Below are 21,151 nucleotides of genomic sequence, written 5' to 3'. Positions count from 1 at the left end.
TAGTCACGTAACACACCAAGGTCAGTCCTAACGTCAGCGTATCTTCCTGTAAAAAGACAGGAAGCAAAAAGTGACGCACTTTTCAGAGGAGGATATCCATATCCCCTTGATGTAAATTCTTGTTTTCTTGCATACTTTCTTCTCCCTTTTTGGTACCATGCACACATGCAGTAAATATAGCACCGGCTGCTCCCTAAATATCTTTTGTCCTAATAAGGTGCCGATCCGAAGGTCACATGGTGGAAATTCTTCGGCAGCTGGATTCCACAGCGCCCCTACCCATGGAATTCAGGACTGGGGCATCGCTATGGCAATGGGCTGAGAAGGTTCTAGAATTGTTCTACTGTTTCTGAAGCGTCATTACATTAGACTTAAAAGCCCATTTTTCAGACATTAGCCTTTTGTGAATTGTTTGAGTTTCACAAAGACACCAATTTCACAAAATGCTTTTATAGACCAACAAAGTAATTATCCTTCACTTGTACACTGTGTGTGTGTGTGTGTGTGTGTGTGTGATGTGTTTATTACACATTATTAAGTGTGCAGTCTCTTGACTGAGAAACAGACGCCATAAAAACTTGAAGATACACAATCAGTCAATGGAAGATGCTGTTTGGAACAATGGGCCTCATTGAAAGAAGGTGCCATGGCAAACTGAATCGATTTATATGCCAGGTTTCATTCTTTGAAAAAATCATACCAGTCTTTAAACATCCTTTTCCTCATAAGTATGACCTACACTAAAACTTTTATGGCTTATTTATGGCTATTTGCAGACAGACGAGCTTGTCCTCCGCTTCTGTGGCTGCATTTCTTTTGTCATAATTGAATTATTAGTTTTCATTTTGTAATTTATGGGTTTTTCTTCATCTGGATAACATTTTGAATTATGTGTTTAATTTGTATGAAAATGAAACCAAAATAGGCTACTTTTGATCACTGTGTTTAGTTGAACTTAGCATGATTGATAGTTGGTTAGCTAGTATATCAGATTTCAAAATGATTGTAAGTGTCAGGTCAGTTGTACTAGTGTTATCAATAAATGTATTAAACATATTTAACATATTTAAGATTCCACTTACTTGAAAAATAGTTTCTTTCCTGGAAGACTTTGTGGTGCAAGGATGAAGCTCAAAGGCCGAAACATATCAGCTGTTATTTATGTGATTGACATCTGTTATGACTCTAGGGGTCGTGATGCTTTTGTTTGTAACATCTGATTGAATGACTAGCTGCTCTCCCCTCTTGTCCGTATGTTTGGGTGTGTTCTCTTAATTACAGGCCAACAGGATGAAGGGGCTACCAGCAGGGGGAGCTGCCTATATAAAGAGGATCGTGACAAGAATCAGGGGGCGCTTTTGCTTCTGGTGTGGGTCATGTGGTGCCCAGTGTTCATGCATCCACTTGAAAATATTTTAGTCTTTATCTGGTCATGTCCAATCTTAGATATAAGCCTGGTGTCAAGACATTTTCTGTATTGAATTTGATTTGTCTCTATTGCCATTCGTACTTGGACTTCTGTTGGTCTTAGGCATTGGTCTCACTAATTATGGTCTTGGTCTTGACTGAGAGTTTGTAAAAAAAATGTCTGTGTTGTCTTTTTGTCACAAAGTTTGACAAGAATAATTCCTTCTTCTAGTTTAGCCATTGGTGCAGTGCACGAATAAATCCAACTAGCTGAAGTAAAGGCTTGACCTGAAAAGGGATTTTATGGTTTCTGTTCTTGATCTTGGTTTTGTTTTCATTTGGACTTGATTTTGACCTGGCCTCGACCCACTTAAGACTTGGTCTTGACTTGATCTCGGCTAGTCCTGGTCTTTGACTTGACAATGGAAGTCTTGACCCTATTATCTGGTGCACATTTTGTTACTGCATAAATAAAATAATATGCAAAAATATGCTTATAACTACTACAGACCTCATGAATTGAGAAATTACCACTGTACCCATGGGGTTAGAGATAACATTTTATTCCTTTGACTAAATTTATACACCATATGGCCAAAATTTTTTTGGCTTTCCACTAGATTTTGGAATTTGTCTGTGGGGTTTCACTCATTCAGCTACAAAACCATTAGTGAGGTAAGGCACTGATGATGGGCAAGGAGGCCTGGGGTGCAGTTGCTGTTCCAATTCATCCCAAAGGTGCAGGCTACTCGAGTTCTTCCACTCCAACCTTGGCAAACCATGTCTTCATGGACCTCGATTTGTGTGATTTGGGCGTCTTAGTTCCAGTGAAGGGAAATTGTAATTCTACAGCATACAAAGACATCCTACACAACTGTGTGCTTCCAACTTTTTGACACTTTGGGGAAAGCCCACATATGGGTCTGATGGTCAGGTGTCCACAAACATTTGTGTATATCCTGCAATATTTACAAGAAAATGTTATTTGTTTATTATGAATAGTTGAACAAATGACAAATGTATCTGTTGTGTCAAAAACTGGAGCTTTAGAATATTCTACTTACAAGATTTACAAAAAAAAATGGTTACAACTTTTACAACTGATTCTACCCACAGTAAATTCACTATAATATACAATATACACTGTAATACACTGTTATTATAAACCACCCATTGCTAGGACTGATTTGACTGCAGTTGTAAGTTAAAGGGGGAAAAACAGCTTTAATGAAATCGAGCAGCCAGAATGAACATTGTGGTGATTTTGGAAACTGTATCCATGCACTCTGAATCATTCATACTCCTCTTTCTTTTTCTCTTACCTCTTTTTGTCTTTCCATTTGTCTCCATCCAGTTCTCTCTCTCATTTTTATTATCCTAGTATGCCCCCCTTTGGTCCCTCTTAGTAACTAACACCATGGAGAACGATGTAAAGCGCACACATAGTTCATCGCCAGTGGTTTCCATACATTCCTTACAAGTCTATGCATCCTGCGTTTATCTGGGTATAAAATAAAATACACTACACATTATGTCCATGGTATGTTTCCTCTCCTCCCTGGATTTCTTGACCCCACCCTGGTGTCTTACTTTTTGGGAACTTGTCTGTCATTGGGGACGTTACATTCTTGTGTCTTCTGGGAGGAGGATAGCATGGTAGTGACAGAATCTCTCTGTACTGGGAAGGAGATTAGGATCTGAAGTCCTCATGGGAGTCTGGGAGGGATGGTCACTGTTGATCTTCCCCCTCCTCTCCAGGACCATAATAGTGTGGTTTGTCTGGTATTTGATATTATAGCTCTACACGTTTCCCAACAAGGGAAGAATCACAAGTTTGGCAGTGTTGGAATGTGTGTTGGCAATGTTCACTGTAGCTTGTCAGGATTTTTGATTTAAAAACCAACTCTAAAAGCAACCTCTGGAATGTAGCCAGTTATTGTTGTAGTTATTTTTGTCTTGTTCATAGAACGTGCAACAGATTGTAATCTTTTATCTAATCTTTTATCAATGCTGGATTCTGAAATGTTACATTATGGGCATTTTAGTTAGCTTGTGTTGCTTTTGCACTTAGTGATTTGGCAGCTGCACTTATCCAAAACATACAAACAGTGGAAAGCTGTGTGGTAAAAAGTACACAAAAATCTGAAAGCATTTATAACCTAAAAAGGGTAAGACTTGTCCAGAGTTGCCCATCTGCTGAAAGAAAAGTGAGAACAAGAGCTTCTTTAAAACAAATAGCTAAATTGACCTCATATTTTGCATAGAGTGTATATAATATAGGGCCTGTGATATTTCACATCTGGAGCATCATCTAATCATTCAAGTCCAACTCTGAGGTAACCTTTATAGTCAGCAATACATGAGTGGTAAGGCTACAAGGGTAAGGTTTACAGCTCCCCTTAGTGAAGTGATTTTGTTTCAGTCTGTGTGTGTACGAGTGTGTGTGTGTGTGTGTGTGTACGTGTGTGTATGTGTGTGTGCATGCATGCACTGAATAGGTAAATGTTATTACCTTTACCCTATATACTAGAACAACATCATTAAAATCCAGTGTTTAGCTCGGCTACATTGTGTTGCCTTGAGGCATACACTAACAGTAAATGATATGGCTGATAGGTTACACAGACAAGCCATGAAGACCGTAATTCCTAGCACATTGGAAAATAAAAGTTGAAACGTTCCATAAGTGCAACTGTATTGCAAAATTGCATGAAAGAGTCATAGACCAGGAACAGACCAAGGAAGAGTGTGAAGATGTGAGTTGTAAAACCACAACAGTGCAATGCTGAACACGTCCCTCAGTCAACAGGAAGACAATATCTGAGTGTTCCCTCAGTTCTCGCCCCATCCGCTCTCCTCTGTCTTTCTCCCTCCCTCTGTCTAATCTTCTCTCAAGTTTCGGTTTCCTCAGATAAAACAGATTTAGGAGCAGAGTTCCCCAAGCTCAGATAAAGTTTCGGCACTCAGACACACCCAGTTATAGCTTTATCACAGAGGACAGAGAGAGGGAATTAAGGAGGGAAGTGGCAGGGGAGAAAGCCTTAGACAGAGGCCAAAACAGACACGTGGAAAGAAAGAGTAGGTGTTTTTGAGTGGTGTGTTTTTGAACATATGGGTGTGTGTGTGTGAGTGTGTGTGTGTGTGTGTGTGTGTGTGTGTGTGTATCAGATCTGCATTCCTGGGGCTCGGCTTACGTTGGGAGGGTCTGTGTGTTCAAGAGAAAAATCTTGGAGTCTCCCAGGAAACGTAGCGTTGAGCAGCGCAGAAATCTTTAGTCATCGTGTCAAAGCTGAAAGAGAGGTGACAGAGATTGTGTGATGGCTCTGTGAAACACTCCCGTCCTACTTCAGAAAGTGTGTGCATGTTTGGAGGCTTGTGTTTTATTCCTCCAGCTTTCTACCATTTTAAGACACCTGTCACACCATGACTGTCTCTCCCCTTGGAACAGAAATCCTCTGTCACTTGTCAGTTAATGAAGCTCAGATACACACCAGGCACACCCTAAAACTGGCCTTCCTGCCCCTTTCAGCGCCTGTGCCACCTTCAGGGTGTGATGTGTCCCATGAATTCACACTGGGGTCACATGCTGAAAGATAGATGAGGATAGAATGAGGGAGAAAAAGAACGAGAGAAAAGACAGACAGACGAAAACACAGAGTTCCCTTTGTTCATCTGTGTATGCACAAGCTATCATGTGTTAGCGTTGAGTTCCAAGATTTAAATATAGAAAACGAGATAGAAACTGCAGGAGGACACAGATAAATTTTTTCCCAACTTTTATTTTATTTTAATTTAATTTGATTTACTTGTATTGTATTTTTCTCTCAAGCCCCCTTATTTATTTATTTTTTACCTTTTGCTGATAGTTTCTCTTTCTCTTATCCTCTCTGCGCATTCTCAGGGTCAGTTCCACAGAGTCCGGATGTTTGTTGCTTTGTAATGATGCTTAATTACATCATAATGGTTTAATTGCATGTTTGAATGACGGTACGCATCTTCATGTTGGTCAACACTGGGGACTGCTTGTTCTCCACCATTTGAGCACAAGAATTCAGCAGAGAAGGAGTGAATGGAGCTGCTCGGTTCATTTTACCGCAGGAAACTGCGTAGAAAGCACAAGAGTTCTGAACTTGGCAGGTCTGATGGAGCGCTGTGCAAGCTGCCGGCAGAGACCGGTGTCAACGGTCTCATCTCCAAGGTTCTCAGGTTCACGTCCAGGTAACAGTTGCTAGAATGGTGTGTGTGACTGGGTTAGCATCACTCAGTGCACTGGATAACAGTCAGTAGGTGCTTAATTGGCAATTGTACCCACTCTAATATGAATGGGGAAGAACAGCTTCATTTACAGGAGTATTGTAAAGTCAGCAGAAATTTTACTGGAACAGAGATCTGTGACTCTTGTTTAGGTCTTTTTTTATACCACAGCATTGTTGAATTCTTGAATCTGATTTGAAAGTGTTGATTAAGTTTCTATACCAGTTGCTCTGACAGTTCAAATACAAGTTTATGTTCAAGTTTCAAATACAAGTTTATGTTAATGCACTCATTCTAAGTTATCACTTGTATAGTAATTTGAATCGATTTTTAAAAATATGTTGTTCTTTAACAAAGAAAAATATATAATCTTTGATATGGTTAAGTTTTCTGTGAGGAGACATTTATTTACCACTTATTATAGGAGTCTTCAGTGTTGGAGAGCATGCTGGTGCAGCAGGTAATGTTCTTGCCTCACAGCTCCAGGGTCCCTGGTTTGATGTGGAGGCTGTGTGGAGTTTTTGTGTGTATATTCCATATGGGTTTCTTCTGGGTTCACTGGTTTTCTGCCAATTCCCAAAAACATGCCAGTACACTATAAAATATTTACTGTAAATTTTACAGTAATTTACTGGCAACAGGCGTACCAGTAAAGTACTGTAAAAATTTAGAGTAAATAACTGTAAAATGTATTTACAGTAAAGTACTGTAATATCTTACATAGTATAAAATAACATGATCCAATACATTTGCTCATTTGAGTAATGCAGTTTGGAAGTGCTGGGATTTGAACACACAGCCATCTGAGCTATAACTCAATGCCTTAACAACTTAGCCACTGCAACTATCTCAGTGAGTTTGCACTGATTAATTGCAATCTTTTAATGTGAGTTAATTCAGTGGTAGAATTGTTTGAATCAAGCTAGCTGAGCTAGTTGTGGTGTCTCAGTGGTTAAGGCTTTGAGTTACGCATCACAGAGTTGTGTGTTCAAATCCCAGTACCACCAAACTCCTTGAGCAAGATCCATAACCTTAGCTCAGTAGTATCCTGTCTCAAGTGCAAGTAGCCTTTTTTTAAAAGCAACACCCAAATGAGCAAATGTACTGGATTATGTGTTATTTTATACTTTTTATGTGCAAGATATTACAGTATTTTACTGTAAATATGGTTTACAGTTGTTTACTGTAAATCCTGTTGCCAGTAAATTACTGTAAAATGTAAAAAAATCTTTACAGTGTAGTAGGTGGATTGGCTAAGACAAAATTGCCCCACAGTGAGAATGAGAGTGTGAATGTATGTGCACATGGTGCCCTGTGATGGATTGGTGTCCCATTCAGGGTGTATTCTCGCCTTACACCCAGGGTTCCCGGGATAGGCTCCCCGGGATAGGCTCCAGACTTCAACCTTGACCAGGATAAGTGAAAAGAGAGTGAAAAAGAGAGAGAGAAATGAGAGTCTAGTGATATAAGTGATATAAGTGATAACAGGAGCTAACGTTTCTTCTGTACATTCAACAACATTAAGCAACTATATACTGATAAAAATCATGATGTTCTTCTTTAAGTAATTAACAAAATGTAATTATTGGCAAAATGTTTTATTCTTTATTTAATGGCTGCATACACACATACACGCACTCACACACGTTACATTTACATTTATGGCATTTGGCAGACGTCCTTATCCAGAGCAACTTATAAAAGTGCTTTGAAGTCTCTATCTACCGATCAGCCATAACATTAAAACCACCTGCCTAATATTGTGTAGGTCCCCTTTGTACCACCAAAACAGCTCTGACCCATTGAGGCATAGACTCCACAAGTCCTCTGAAGGTGTGCTGTGGTATCTGGCACCAAGACTTTAGCAGCATATCCTTTAAGTCCTGTAAGTTGCCAGGTGAGTCCTCCATGGATTGGACTTGTTTGTCCAGAACATCCCACAGATGCTCAACTTGATTGAGATCTGGGTAATTTGGAAGCTAAGTCAACACCTTGAACTCTTTGTCATGTTCCTCAAACCATTTCTGAACAATTTTTGCAGTGTGGCAGGGTACATTACCTTGCTGAAAGAGGCCACTGCCATTAGGGAATACCGTTGCCATGAAGGGGTGTACTTGGTCTGCATCAATGTTTAGGTAGGTGGTACATGTCAAAGTCATATCCACATGAATGCCAGGACCCAAGGTTTCCCAGCAGAACACTGCCCAGAGCATCACACTGCCTTCGCCAGCTTGTCTTCTTCCAATAGTGCATCCTGGTGCCATCTCTTCCCCAGGAAAGCGATGCACATGCACTTGGCCATCCACATGATGTAAAAGAAAACGTGATTCATTAGACCAGGCCATCTACTTCCATTGCTTGATGGTCCAGTTCTGATGCACACATGCCCATTGTAGGCACTTTCGGCAATGGACAGAGGTCAGCCTGGTCACACTGACCGGTTTGCAGCTATGCAGCCCCATACACAGCAAGCTGCGATGTACTGTGTGTTGTGACACCTTTCTATCATAGCCAGCATTAACTTTTTCAGCAATTTGTGCTGCAGTAGCTATTCTGTGGGATTGGACCAAACGAGCTAGCCTTTGCTCCCCAAGTGCATCAGTGAGCCTTGGGCGCCCATGACCCTGTCACCGGTTCACCAGTTGTCTTTCCTTGGATCACTTTTTGTAGGTACTAACCACTGTATACCAGGAACACCCCATAAGACCTGCCATTTTGGAGATGCTCTGATCCAGTCGTCTAGCCATCACAGTTTGTCACACAGATGAGGATGGGTTCCCTTTTGAGTCTTGTTCCTATCAAGGTTTCTTCCTCATAACGTCTCACGGAGTTTTTCCTTGCCACCGTCACCTCTGGCTTGCTCATTAGGGATAAATTCACATATTTACAATTTATTTGGATTTAATTTAATTTGAATGTATTTATTTCTGTAAAGCTGCTTTGTGACAATGTCCATTGTTAAAAGCGCTATACAAATAAAATTGAATTGAATTGACTTTGGCCCTGTCAAAGTTGCTCAGATCCTTACACTTCCCCATTTTTCCTGCTTCCAACACATCAACTTCAAGAACTGACTGTTCACGTGCTGCCTAATATATTTCACTGCTTGACAGGTGCCACTGTAACAAGATAATCAGTGTTACTCATTTCACTTGTCAGTGGTTTTAATGTTATGGCTGATTGGTGTGTGTTTATATATATATATATATATATATATATATATATATATATATATATATATATATATATATACTTGCAGGGTGGATTAGTCCAAACAAGAAGCTAGCATGTTCTAACTCAAAGAAGATTGTGGAGCAAACAGTTATTACATAACATGTTTTCAAAAAACTGTAATGATTTTTTTTTTTAATATTACAACCTTCTGTTTTGCTTAAGCACTTTTTGGTGAAAACACTTAAGCAAAACACTATTCAGATGTTTGACTCTTTTCTGAAAACCACAAGTGGAATTTTGATTACTTGATAGAGCAGACATGTCAGAAATGTAGAGCCATTATTTGTCCATGATGAGATAACTGCTTAGTTCTTCCTATGTATGTAGACAAGAACATTTCCTGTTTATCCACCCAATTTTAAGTGCCCTGTGTCTAGTCAGTGGATCAGCACTAAATCTCTGTTTATTTACTTTCTTAAATTTTTATAGTCAGGTTTCTACAGTGTAATTTTTATAACTTAAACTGTAATTATTATAATAATCAAAAACTGTTTTTTTAAAGTAATGCCTTACCAACATTTTGGGGTTGCGTGAATTTGTTTCCCTATTGTAATAAATATCAAACTGGACGTCTGCTCCACATTTTGTTAAATATAAACCAGTTTTAATCAAAACCAAAAAAAAAAAAAATTATTGTCTGAATGGCACCACTTGCCAACTGATTCTGTTATGAAACTATTATATGTGAGGGACTCTTTACATTCCATAAACAGTCCAAATTCTGAGTCTAGGATGTCTTCAGTGAAAGATGTTCACAGTTAAAGATAGAGCAATTATTAGTATCTTTGAAGATGCTCCAGGGGAAGAATTGTTTATTTGGACTTTTTAAATATAGTTCTGATAGAGAACCAATTCCACATTCCTCTTATTCTTAGCAAAATGGCATTTGGATACCTCCCTTGTGGCTTAAAAAAAAAATCAGTGGAGTCATAGGTCAGTTGAGAGTTTGAGTGTTTAAATGGCATTCCTTTGCCTTGTTTATCTTTGAGAGTGTAATAAATGTCTGCCTGTTTTTACATAGCTTTAAAACTATAGGAATGTATATGTTAAGAAGGCTTGTTAAGTTTTAAATGATGTGCACAAGTTCCACTCAAACATTTGGATACATCAACATCAGTTATCTATATTTAGGGATTAGGGATGCCACAGAAATATTTTGAGTAGGGAAAAACAATACTAAATATACCTACAACAAACTGTCAAATCTAACACTTTGCAAACAATTTTAAAGGTAATAATAATTGGACAGTGATTTAAAATGCTGTTTGCTTTGCACTCCTGCGATGGTGAGAAACCATGTATGGTTTCACAAGGGACATTAGACAAGAGACAAGGGCGGACGGGCGGGTAGGAGTTCTCAAAAAACTGGAAAGTGGGGCTCATGGGGAAAAAGTTTGAATAATTTAGGTGTGTGTGTCAGTGATCAGTGTTGCCTTGTCCCCATCTGCTTTGTGCTTTGGCAACTGTATTCATCTCTCTCCCTTTGCAGGAACAGTGAGCCCGGATCCCGTCCCCATTCTTGGCACTCCACTAAGCTGAGTGAGGACCCTCTGGACTCTGACAGCATGATGCAGATTTCCCAGGGTGCCATGGGGGCTCCCTGGCACCAAAGCTACCATGCCAGGTCAGAGACAAATAGATGTTAAAACAATATCTAAAGAGAAAAGTAAATGTATCAAACATTAATTAGAATGACACTGTTATTGCTTACATTTCAACAAGTGAACATCTATCTAATTCTCAAAGGAATATCATATTACACACAAAGAGTGAAAATAATACCACCTTGTTTAAAGATATGCCATTTTATTATCTCTAAACAGGAACCAAATTACTCTCTTTGATGTTGATCCAAGTCCAAAGCAATCATTAATTTAACCAGGACCAATAATGCACACAAAGGATAGTAGTAGCACTGTCCATTTTTCCAAGAAGATTGCTATGTGATTCCAATAACATCTCAATAACCAGGGCTGTTGCATGCTGCTCAACTTTTGCTGGCCTGTCACCTCATGAAAAAACATAAAAGTCTGTTCTGTGTGACCTTCAAGTCTACGATATTTGGCTGTGTATGGAATCTTAAAAATTACAGTGAAACATATGGTGAGGTTGATATATATATATTAAATACAGAATGTAATAATTCCTACTAACCCTACAGCCTAAATCTTAACTTGTAGAGCACCATTATATTCTCTTCTGTGTTGTATTTCTACATTTTCCTTGTTAACTTATATACATACAAAATTTAGCTGTACTGTTTATTTTTAATCACAGTGCCTCCACCACAGACCTGTCAGGTTATGATGCAGGATTTCTGAGGAAAAGTCCAGACCAGTACAGTTCAAGGGGAAGCATGGAGAGCCTAGATCATTCAAACCCTGCTTACAGTTCCTGCAATCAGCTGTCAGTCTCCAAATCCTCCAATAGTATTGATCATCTGCACAGCAAACGTGATTCTGCATACAGTTCCTTCTCTACCAGCTCAAGTATCCCAGAATACCTTGCTGCTGGGCCATCATTCAGCAAGGAACGGTCATACTCCATGGACAGTGTTCCTCAACATAGAACTACAGAGGGCATGCATCAAGCAGATATTCGCTATGTGCGCACTGTCTATGACCCTCAACAGGGCATGTCTGCAGAGCATGAGATCCTTTCTGCAGCAATCCTAAAAGATAATGAGAGCAAAGCACAGTCTAGACGTGGAAGCATAAAGGGCAGGGTTTGTCACCGTTCCAACAGTACCAGTGGCAGTAGCAGTAGCAGTGGAAGCAGTGGTTGTGGTACAGTCACATCTCATCGTCACAGTGCGGGACCAGTATGGGGCCAAACACACAATGGCAACTCTTATGAAAACCTGAAGGGGGCACCTTCACCTCCCTTACGTAGTGACAGCTATGCAGCCACCCGGAACCATGAGCGACCCAGCTCATGGTCCAGTCTTGAGCAGGCTCGGTCTTTACGGGCTCTTCACAAGGGTTCTTGGCATCACTCCAGTGGCTCTGTGGCATCAGGAAGATCATCATTTGGAATAGAGGGTCAACTTCACACTGTAATTGAAAAGAGTCCTGAGAGTAGCCCAACGATTAAACCCAAACAAAGCCTTCCAACTTTATCACAACCTGGATCAGCCATGCTGCCTACTGGCATCTACCCTGTTCCACTGCCAGAGCCCCATTTTGCACAGATACCAACTACAAACCCCAGCTCTAGTAGTGTTTACCCAGCACTTGCCAAGGAGAGCAAACCCATCCCTCAAAAAGAACACTGTGGAGGAGTAGACTCTGGTGTTAGGATGGCAGCAGAAAATGGATACCAAAGCATTGCTTCCTACTCCGGCTCTGTCCAGTCTCTTGTTTTCCCACAACCTAAACAACCAAACCAGGTGAAAGATGACCCACAGACCAAATGTGGCTTTTACAGGTCTCATTTCCAAACACAGGGGTCCAGGCCCCCAGTGCTGTCCATAGGCCAGGAAAGAAAGGACCCTTACACCCCTGTTCAGCCTAGGCGAGAGAGACCCAGATACTCACATGGCATGGATATTATGGAATCGTACAGACAACCTAGAGAGGAAGAGCTAAGCAGATGTCAGGAACAGAATGTCCATCCACAACCATTTTACTCATCATGTGAAGGTTTACAGGAACATGCCCAACCTCAAGGAAGTGATCAAAGAATCAACACTTCAGGTGGGTTCCACAATGAATCCAGCACCTATCAACAGAGGGACCAAGATCTGGATCATCCACTAACCCGACTTGAGAATGCACTAGCAGAGGTCCAGAGATGTTCTAGCCCACAGAACACTCCTAGCCACTGCAGCATCCAAAGTGAGCGTAGCATGTCAGTAATGGAGAAAGTCAGTCACTTTGAGAGACAGCAGACCAAACCACGTAGTCACAGTCACAGTCTCTCCAATTACAGCTCCTCAATTTGTCCAAGTCAGGCTACCCACAGTGCCAAGAGGTCCCTGTCTGGGCTGAAAGATCTGCAAAAAGGGTATGTCCCTCAAGGGAGGAGTTGGAGTACCAGCCAAGAGGGAAATGCAGAATCATCACAGGATTTGCAGCCAAGGTGTGTGAGCACTGATCAAGCTCAGCATAGGAAACCACATGACCTACACCGAAGCAAGAGTTCTTTCCAACTTAATGAGGAAAATAGCAAAGACTTTCATAGGAGCAAGAGCACTTTTCATCTTGAGGACAATGGTAAAGACATCCAATTGAAAGAAGACCATCAGGACATCTTAGGCACAGGTGCTGACACCACCTTTACCCTAGCATATAGAGATAGCATCAAGGATGCTCAGTCCAAGGTGCTGAGATCCACTTCATTCCGAAGACGAGACTTAAACATAAACCCTCCACCTGTGCCTGTGAAGCACATGTCCCTGGATAGAAAGGGAACCAATATGAGCCCCAAACCCAACACCTCTCCACACACTCCTAAAGAACGGCATGTTATTCCTGTTGAGCTACCAGACAAAACAAATGCTCCTGAGCTTCCAAGAATCCCTCCTGTAGGGCCTCCAGTTATGCGAATATGTGGCCGAAAACGACTGACCATGGAACAAAAGAAACTGTCATACTCTGAGCCAGAGAACATTCATGAAGTTGGAACTTCTGACAAAGAGTCTGGCTTATTTCAAAGGAAGGCACCCCCACAATTCCAGCTTCCTGAGACAAGTGTTGCAGATCGACGAAGGATGTTTGAACTTGTAGCTACTCGTAGTGCAGGTACTAAATTGGCCACCTCAAGACCTGAGTTAAAGCAGATGCAGCAAGATGCTTTGGCTGATTATGTGGAGCGCAAGACTGGTCGACGAATGGACGGACGTCCTCATCGTCCTCATAGTGCCTACATGCACTCAAATTCCTGTTCATCCATGGACTCACAAAGCCGAACCTCCACCACTAGCATGGGCTCTCTTCAGGAGCCAGGACAAGAGGGTATCTCTGAAGTTAACTGCCAGTCCTTTACTTTTACAGCCAATATACAATATCCCTTACACTCCAGCAGGAACACCCAAACTCAGACTCAATCTGAAATCTATCAGTCTGCCTTTAGACCACAGAGTGCAGAACCACAGAAACCAGAAAGGCAAGCAAAGAGAACCATTCCAGGCCATGTTCCAGGTGCAAGCTTGGCTTACCTCCCCAGTGTCCCTGCTAATCAAAGCTTGGATGAAGTTTTCAAAAGAGCTGTTCCAGCCAGAAGCTCAGGGAAATCAGCTTCTGCAGAGGACCTTTTGGATCGCAATCAAGGTCGCCCTGTTTCTCAGCACTTCAGATCAAAATCCTCTCCAGCTGTGGAGAACCACAATCTGGTAATAAACTTGCTTTAAGAACTTAAGACAGTAGCACTGTATAAAACTTTTTTCTTTTGGTATCAGACAATTTCCAGTTATACTATTCATCATTATGGCCCATACTTTAGCATTTGAAATGTGTCTTATATGGTTATGTGGTGGAAAAGATTAATTGTTTGTGAAGGACCTTTGTGACATGACTTCATAACTTTAAAGTTAAATAATAACTCCTGTCTAATTTTAATCACCATCCAAAAAGGGCAAAGGGCACCATCCAAAAAGTATCGGCTTGCTTTATTTGGATGCAGTGGTGCAAGGGGCCAAGGAAATTTGGGAAATATTGCATAACAGATCATTGTTCTTCATGCAGAAAATTGATATGTGAATGCCAATTGACACTGCATTTCTTTTCTTGGCCTAAATTTATTTATTTAATTTTATAATTTCCCTTTTACAATAAGTATTAGAAAAAAGTAAAGAAAAAGTTCTTTAAAATAATAATATTGGTAAATAAACCTTGAAACATGAAACATTTCACTTATCCCTAAGAGGACATGATCAAACACGTATTTCTATATTTCAAATTAATCTAATGAGCTCTGTAGTGAGGAGGTGAAAGGGACATTGTCTCATCCCTCTTTTTTTTCAGTTAAAGATGATGAAGCAACAACTTAGTGCCCACTTCAGGAAATATTCAAATCTCTTCACTTCCTGTTTGGTGCCACTGAGCCTGGCGGCAGGCATGGCTCTGACAGATGTGCTGAAGTGATAAACACAGTTCCTTCGTGACTACAGGGAGTAGTCATGGGAGATAATGGACAAACTGCCACAGTTTCAGGCATAAAACATTTGACATGGTTAAGGAATTCCACTTATCTCTGAGCGCAATTACTCTGCACATAAACATTTTTCACATGACAGTTACTACAGGGACTGCAAGAGATGATGAGTTAGAAACTGCAGAATTTGGCCTTTATACACTGTCAGCACAAGCTCCAAAAGCACCAGTGTGTCAGTTATCATATAGAAATGTGTTACCCATTTTAATGCACATCTTGTAGAATCAGTAAAAGTTTGATTTTGATAATTGGCAGATTCAGTCAACAATCGATGAAGACAGAGTATGAACCTTGAGGTCAAGAGTTATGACATCATTATGCCAGTATAAATGACTTTCCAGTCTTAAATGTGTTGTTGCTAGAATACCAACCAGTATTTTTCCAATAAATCTGTATGATATATTGTTTTAACTTTATATACATGAAACATACTAACATGAGGCCATGAGCAGATCAGCAAGGCTAAATGGTTCTACATTCGCAGATCAAACAAGGCCACAAAAAAAAAAATTCATTACATGACAGGCACAGCAAAACTAAATTTCCTTGTAATGGCTAAGCTTTTGGATGCTTCTAATATTTCTCATTAACAATAGTTCGCTGGTTTGTAATCACATAATGCCTCACTTAACTGCCCCTTTAGACCCAGAAGGCTTCTGCCTTTGTAATTACAGTATAATGGTTAACTTCCTTTGGTCTGATTCATTTCCCTGTTGCTGTTCACCTCCCAATTATGTCTTCTTGTTCTTTTAACTTCTAGGATGTCTTGGCTGGAGACCTCAGATTGTGCGGGAGTGTTTCTAAAGAAAACAGGTGTGTGTGTGTGTGTGTGTGTATGTGTATGTGAATGTGTGTGTTTGTTCATATAAACATGAACAGTCCTTTGTCTGGTTCCGTTTTGCTTTGTCTTCTAAATGAGCCAACTGGTCCATGTCACTGCCCTTCCACCCACAATATCACATGAGAAGTGCTGCACCCAAAACACAGAACTCATAAACACTAGGTTATTGTTATCTGTGCTGTTCCCTATGCCTTTTATCAGCAATGAAATAAACACAGACAAGCAAGGTTGAAACACAGAGAACTCCAAAAAAAAAGGGACCTAGAGGTCTAGGTTGAAAGGACCACAGAACACCGAAACCACGGATATGCAAGGCAGCTCAAAAATAGCAACATCTACAGGGACTGTATATACACCCATAAAATGACAACAGGTAAACTAAATTAAGCACAGGTGAAAGTGATTCTCATGATGGTAAGGTGAAGGATGGAGTCTGAGCATTCCTGACAGGCCCTGATGAGCAAAGTTCTAAAACTTATCTAATACATTTTGTTCTTATGTCCCGATTCACATGTAGACCTGTTTAGTTGGTTCAGGTGTCCTAGATGTACATGTGTGATTTTTACCATTAGCTTTCCTGTTAGATTTGCTGTTGTCTGCTTACCTTCTTTCCAGCATCATCTGTCATATCAGTATTGTTTTTATCTTCAATAGACAGAGTATACACTGATCAGCCATAACATGAAAATCACCTGCCTAATATTGTGTAGGTCAACCTTGTGATACCAAAACAGCTCTGACTCATTCAGGCGTGGACTCCACAAGACCTCTGAAGGTGTGTTGTGGTATCTGGCACCAAGACATTAGCAGTATATTCTTTAAGTCCCGTAAGTTGTGAGGTGGGACCTCCATTGTACAGCACATCCCACAGATGCTCGATCATATTAAGATCTGGGGAATTTGGAGGCCAAGTCAACACCTTGAACTCTTTGTCATGTTCTGAAAACCATTCCTGAACAATTTTTGCAGTGTGGCAGGGCGCATTATCCTGCTGAAAGAGGCCACTGCCATTAGGGAATACATGTTAAGATAGGTGGTACAGTTCAAAGTAACATCCACATGAATGCCAGGACCCAAGGTTTCCCAGCAGAACATTGCCCAGAGCATCACACTGCCTCCTGCCGGCTTGCCTTCTTCCCATAGTGCATCCTGGTGCCATCTCTTCCCCAGGTTTGCGATGAACAAGCACCCGGCCATCCACATGATGTAAAGGAAAATGTGATTTAGGCCACCTTCTTTCATTGCGCCATGGTCCATTTCTGATGCTCACGTGCCCATTGTAGGTGCTTTTGGCAGTGAACAGGGGTCAGCATGGGCACTCTGACCGGTCTGCAGCTACCATACCATAACTATCATAGCCAGCATTACCTTTTTCAGCAATTTGTGCTACAGTAACTTTTCTGTGGGATTGGACCAGACGGACTAGCCTTCACTCCCCACACGCATCAGTGAGCCTTGGGCACCCATGACCCTGTTGCCGGTTCACCAGTTGTCCTTCCTTGGACCACTTTTGGTAGGTACTAATCACTGCATACCGGGAAGACCCCACAAGACCTGCTGTTTTGGAGATGCTCTGATCCAGTCGTCTAGCTATCACAATTTGGCCCTTGTCAAAGTCACTCAGATTATTACGCTTGCCCATTTTTCCTGCTTCCAACACATCAACTTCGAGAACTGACTGTTAACTTGCTGCCTAATATACCCCACCCCCTGATAGGTGCCATTGTAATGATATAATAAATATTATTCACTCCACCTGTCATTGGTTTTAATGTTATGGATGAACAGTGTATATTCGAGCAGCACGTTACCACCAAATATCAGGAAAGGTTGACATGGGACATACTGTAGATCTATCCTTTATAAAACACATTGATGTTAATGGGAGATAAAAACTGTTTGAAAAACATTGACTTTTATGCAAGTACTAATTTTCCATCTGTCTTAGTTGATTAGTGTTTCTATCAGCCAGTGGTGTTGCTGTTGCTATTTTGGAGCCGATCTTACAGAGTAAAAGAATTCTCAGCTGCTTTTATATGGAATATATAACAGTATAAATGGAAACTATACACATGGTTTTACATAAATAAACATGCTAGGATAGTGTGCGAAGTGATATCAATATAACATCCTTATAAACTTTTCTAAATATCCTTGGTTTCGGATGTTAGCACAACAGAAAAGCATTCAGATTATAGTCGGCAGCTCAAATCCTGATAATGCCACAGTCATCTGTGGCTGGAAGTCCAAGAGAGCAAATTGGCCGTGCTCTCTGGATAGGAGGGGAGGCATTAGTTTCTTCTCTGTCAATCAGAGCAGCACTAGCCAATCTTGGCCTTCTCTGAGCTCATATGTATGCAGAAGAGGTAGCACTTTCCTATGAATGTGTTACGTTGCCCTGTGATGTAGGATGAATTGCGGTTCAAAAAGATGTAATGGCTGGTATCACATGTATTGGAGGCAGCATGTCTGCTGGTTGGTATGGGAGAGCTGGCTAGTGAATGGGAGCTGGCAAATGACCAAATTGGGAGAAAATTGGACAAAAATCCAAATTTTCTTTTTATATAATTTGTTGTAAATATTACATAAAAATCTCTTAACTTATACTTTTTCATCATATGGCTCAAATGATTAATGCTTTGTTAGCCAAACTTTTAAATATCAGGTATGCATTGTATATTGTATGCGTTGTATATAAAGATGTCTTTGAGTATGCTAATATGGTATTTTTGTCATATTGCAAGCACTTTTTTTTTCATTTCTGTATGTGGAACAGAGCATCAGGGAGTGTGGCACCTGAGCAAAGGTCATCAAGTGAAGTTGGTCTGGAGCAGAGCTGTCCGCTAAACCCAAGTATGAATCAGTTGAACCCACCTGTGATAAGGAGGGAGCGACAGCGCCACTCAGACCGACCCCGATCCCATAGCGCCTCAGGCCTGGCAGCTTCTGTCGGATTGCCCTGTCCTTTCTCATCTTCAGAGTGGCACAGTACCAACAAGACAGAATGCCAACCCAACCTAGATGCCATCACTTTCCCAGGCACTATCCCCGAAAATCTAACAAGTTCCGTGTCAGAAATGGACAATCAAAATTCTGCCAATGCCAACAATTCCAAAGATGCTCTAAACGACTTGGAGAAGACAGCCCATGACCTTTCACCTTCACACCAAGAAGTCGCAGAGTCACTCACATCTTTCTCTCACAGGCCATGCCATTCTGGATTGCCCACTTCTCCCAAAGTCTCCACCTCTCCCATTAGGTCCTTCCCCTCTCTACGGATCTCAGAGTCCAGTATTGGCTTTGCCTCATCTGCAGCTGTTTCACAGGAGGATGATGAGGTGTTTTTATCTCCAACCTCCCCACCACTACACCCACTATCAAGAAGGGAGGGAAACTTCTCTGAAGAACCTCTGCTTCCCTACCCATCAACCCAGCCTCAAATAAAGGAAGAGTCACTTGACATCACAGTGCCTCAAGAATCACAAAAGCTGAGCAGGTACAAACACACATACACATTATTTACTACTTAGACACAGGTGTTATTTAGGGTTATATTGTCTCAGTTTACTAAACAGGCACTGTTAATAATATGAAAAAAACATCACTAGTGCAGTTAGGAGAGTTCCGCTCTTAAAGTGGAAAATACTTTCAGGGGTAATTTCTATGGCAATACATTTGGCAAGTGAGTGAAGATTTTAATGCTGGTATAATGTTCGGCACAAACATGGCTGCAACATCTAAACGTACAATTATTGGCATACAGTTTCCACAGCTATTGGAACCTTACAATCAGCCATCTTTGCTGAACTCAATTTCCCCCATCAACTGGATTCAGTTGATCCCACTACCCAGACAGATAGTTGCTGATTTAAAAACCTGAAAACAATGGGGATGTAGGAAATGGAGAGAGTGGAGCTGTTCTTTTTATTACTCTTCAGAATGTTTTGTGTGTGTAATTTCGAGCATTGCTCTGAAAAGCACACACACAAAACAAAATCAAGACGAAAATCAATCTCAGAGTCCCACTGCTCGGCTCAATTTCAGCTCAGGACAGAAAAAAGAGCACATTAATAGGCTGCCTGAACCACACACAGGTGTAAACACTCACTCACTCCTCAATCATACTCGTTGGACATTTTATCAATTGTATTAATTATATGATTTGCACATCACAATTATGCGTCAACTGTCTTATTCACATTAGGTAGCCACAACTTTGTTGTTTGCTTTAATGTATTATGCGTATTTATTATAGATAAAATAATACAGTAAGCTGTAATTAGTAGTTTCTAGTAGACTTTCTTGAAGGCTTGAGTCCTTTAAGTTAGAAAATTACATTTTTTAATTTTGTAATTTGTAATTGCACTTAGAGGGAATCTTGGTAAACAGTAACATTAACACAGTTTTGGACAAAAAGTAGATTGGATAATCCTACTGCTGTGACAGAATTTGGATGTCAAGCCCCCTGTTGTATTGCTCCATTCACACCACAGCAACAGCTGAAGGAAACAGAGAAAAGCTGGTTTACACCCAATACGCTTGTGCTTGCACAGAAATAGGGCCCTATGTTTTATTTTTCAGTTTAATGTCTGCATTTAGATAGGCTCTTGATTCACCATGACCCTGACCAGGAAAAAAGCTCTTACTGAAGATGAATGAATGGATCTATTTTTTTGTATTTCAGCATCTTTGTAAATCCCCTTCAATGAATATCATGAATTGCAGTAAATAAACAAAAAGACATACATAAAATGGAAAAGATGAACTACTGACCTTGCATGCTTCCATTACAGCATCTCTGAGAAACCACCTGTCACAGCCACCCACCAAGAGAGAGAAGGGGAGTTGCATAACCTCTCATCCCTATCAGTAACCTCTGAGCCCAATATCACCAATGTCACTGCTGTGATCGATGCTGAGGCAGAAGAGCTTTCAGAAAGCCCTGAGTCACCATTGCTGGCCAGGAGGGAGCGCACGGAGGCGGAGGTGCGGGTGGAGATTCTGGCCCGGGAGCTGGTGAGCCGAGACGAGGCTCTTGCTCCTCTTCTGGACATCTGGGCAAGCACCACTACGCTGGACTTGATGGAGGACATCTTTCCCTCCTGCTCGTCTGCTCCATGGCAGCAAGGAAAGAACAGCAGCAGTCATGCAGGTGACAGGTAAGGAGAAACATGGTCATGGTGTCTCTTTTAGAGGTATTATTATTATTATGGGATTTCTGATGGGATGGGATGAATGAATGATGTCTTTTAGGTCCTTGAC

General features: G+C 40.9%; 1 protein-coding gene across 6 annotated transcripts in view; it reads left to right on the top strand.

The window, feature by feature from the left end:
* The window catches only part of shroom3 (shroom family member 3), a 79,469-nt gene that overhangs the window by 45,933 nt on the left and 12,385 nt on the right, over positions 1–21,151 (top strand). For 5 of the 6 annotated variants that reach the window (XM_026928695.3, XM_026928694.3, XM_053240084.1 and 2 more), the window contains 5 exons: positions 10,385–10,519; positions 11,173–14,227; positions 15,809–15,861; positions 18,666–19,385; positions 20,683–21,048. In XM_026928695.3, coding sequence (XP_026784496.3) covers positions 10,385–10,519; positions 11,173–14,227; positions 15,809–15,861; positions 18,666–19,385; positions 20,683–21,048 — 4,329 coding nt within the window. Of the gene's footprint in view, positions 1–4,023; positions 5,626–10,384; positions 10,520–11,172; positions 14,228–15,808; positions 15,862–18,665; positions 19,386–20,682; positions 21,049–21,151 lie in introns of those variants that run through there. The other variant, XM_026928696.3, reaches the window with a different exon arrangement.

This window comes from Pangasianodon hypophthalmus, chromosome 15, assembly GCF_027358585.1.
Source record: "Pangasianodon hypophthalmus isolate fPanHyp1 chromosome 15, fPanHyp1.pri, whole genome shotgun sequence".
Lineage (NCBI taxonomy): Eukaryota > Metazoa > Chordata > Actinopteri > Siluriformes > Pangasiidae > Pangasianodon > Pangasianodon hypophthalmus.
Note: the sequence above shows the minus strand (reverse complement) of the source record. Positions and strands in the feature narration are given on the sequence as shown.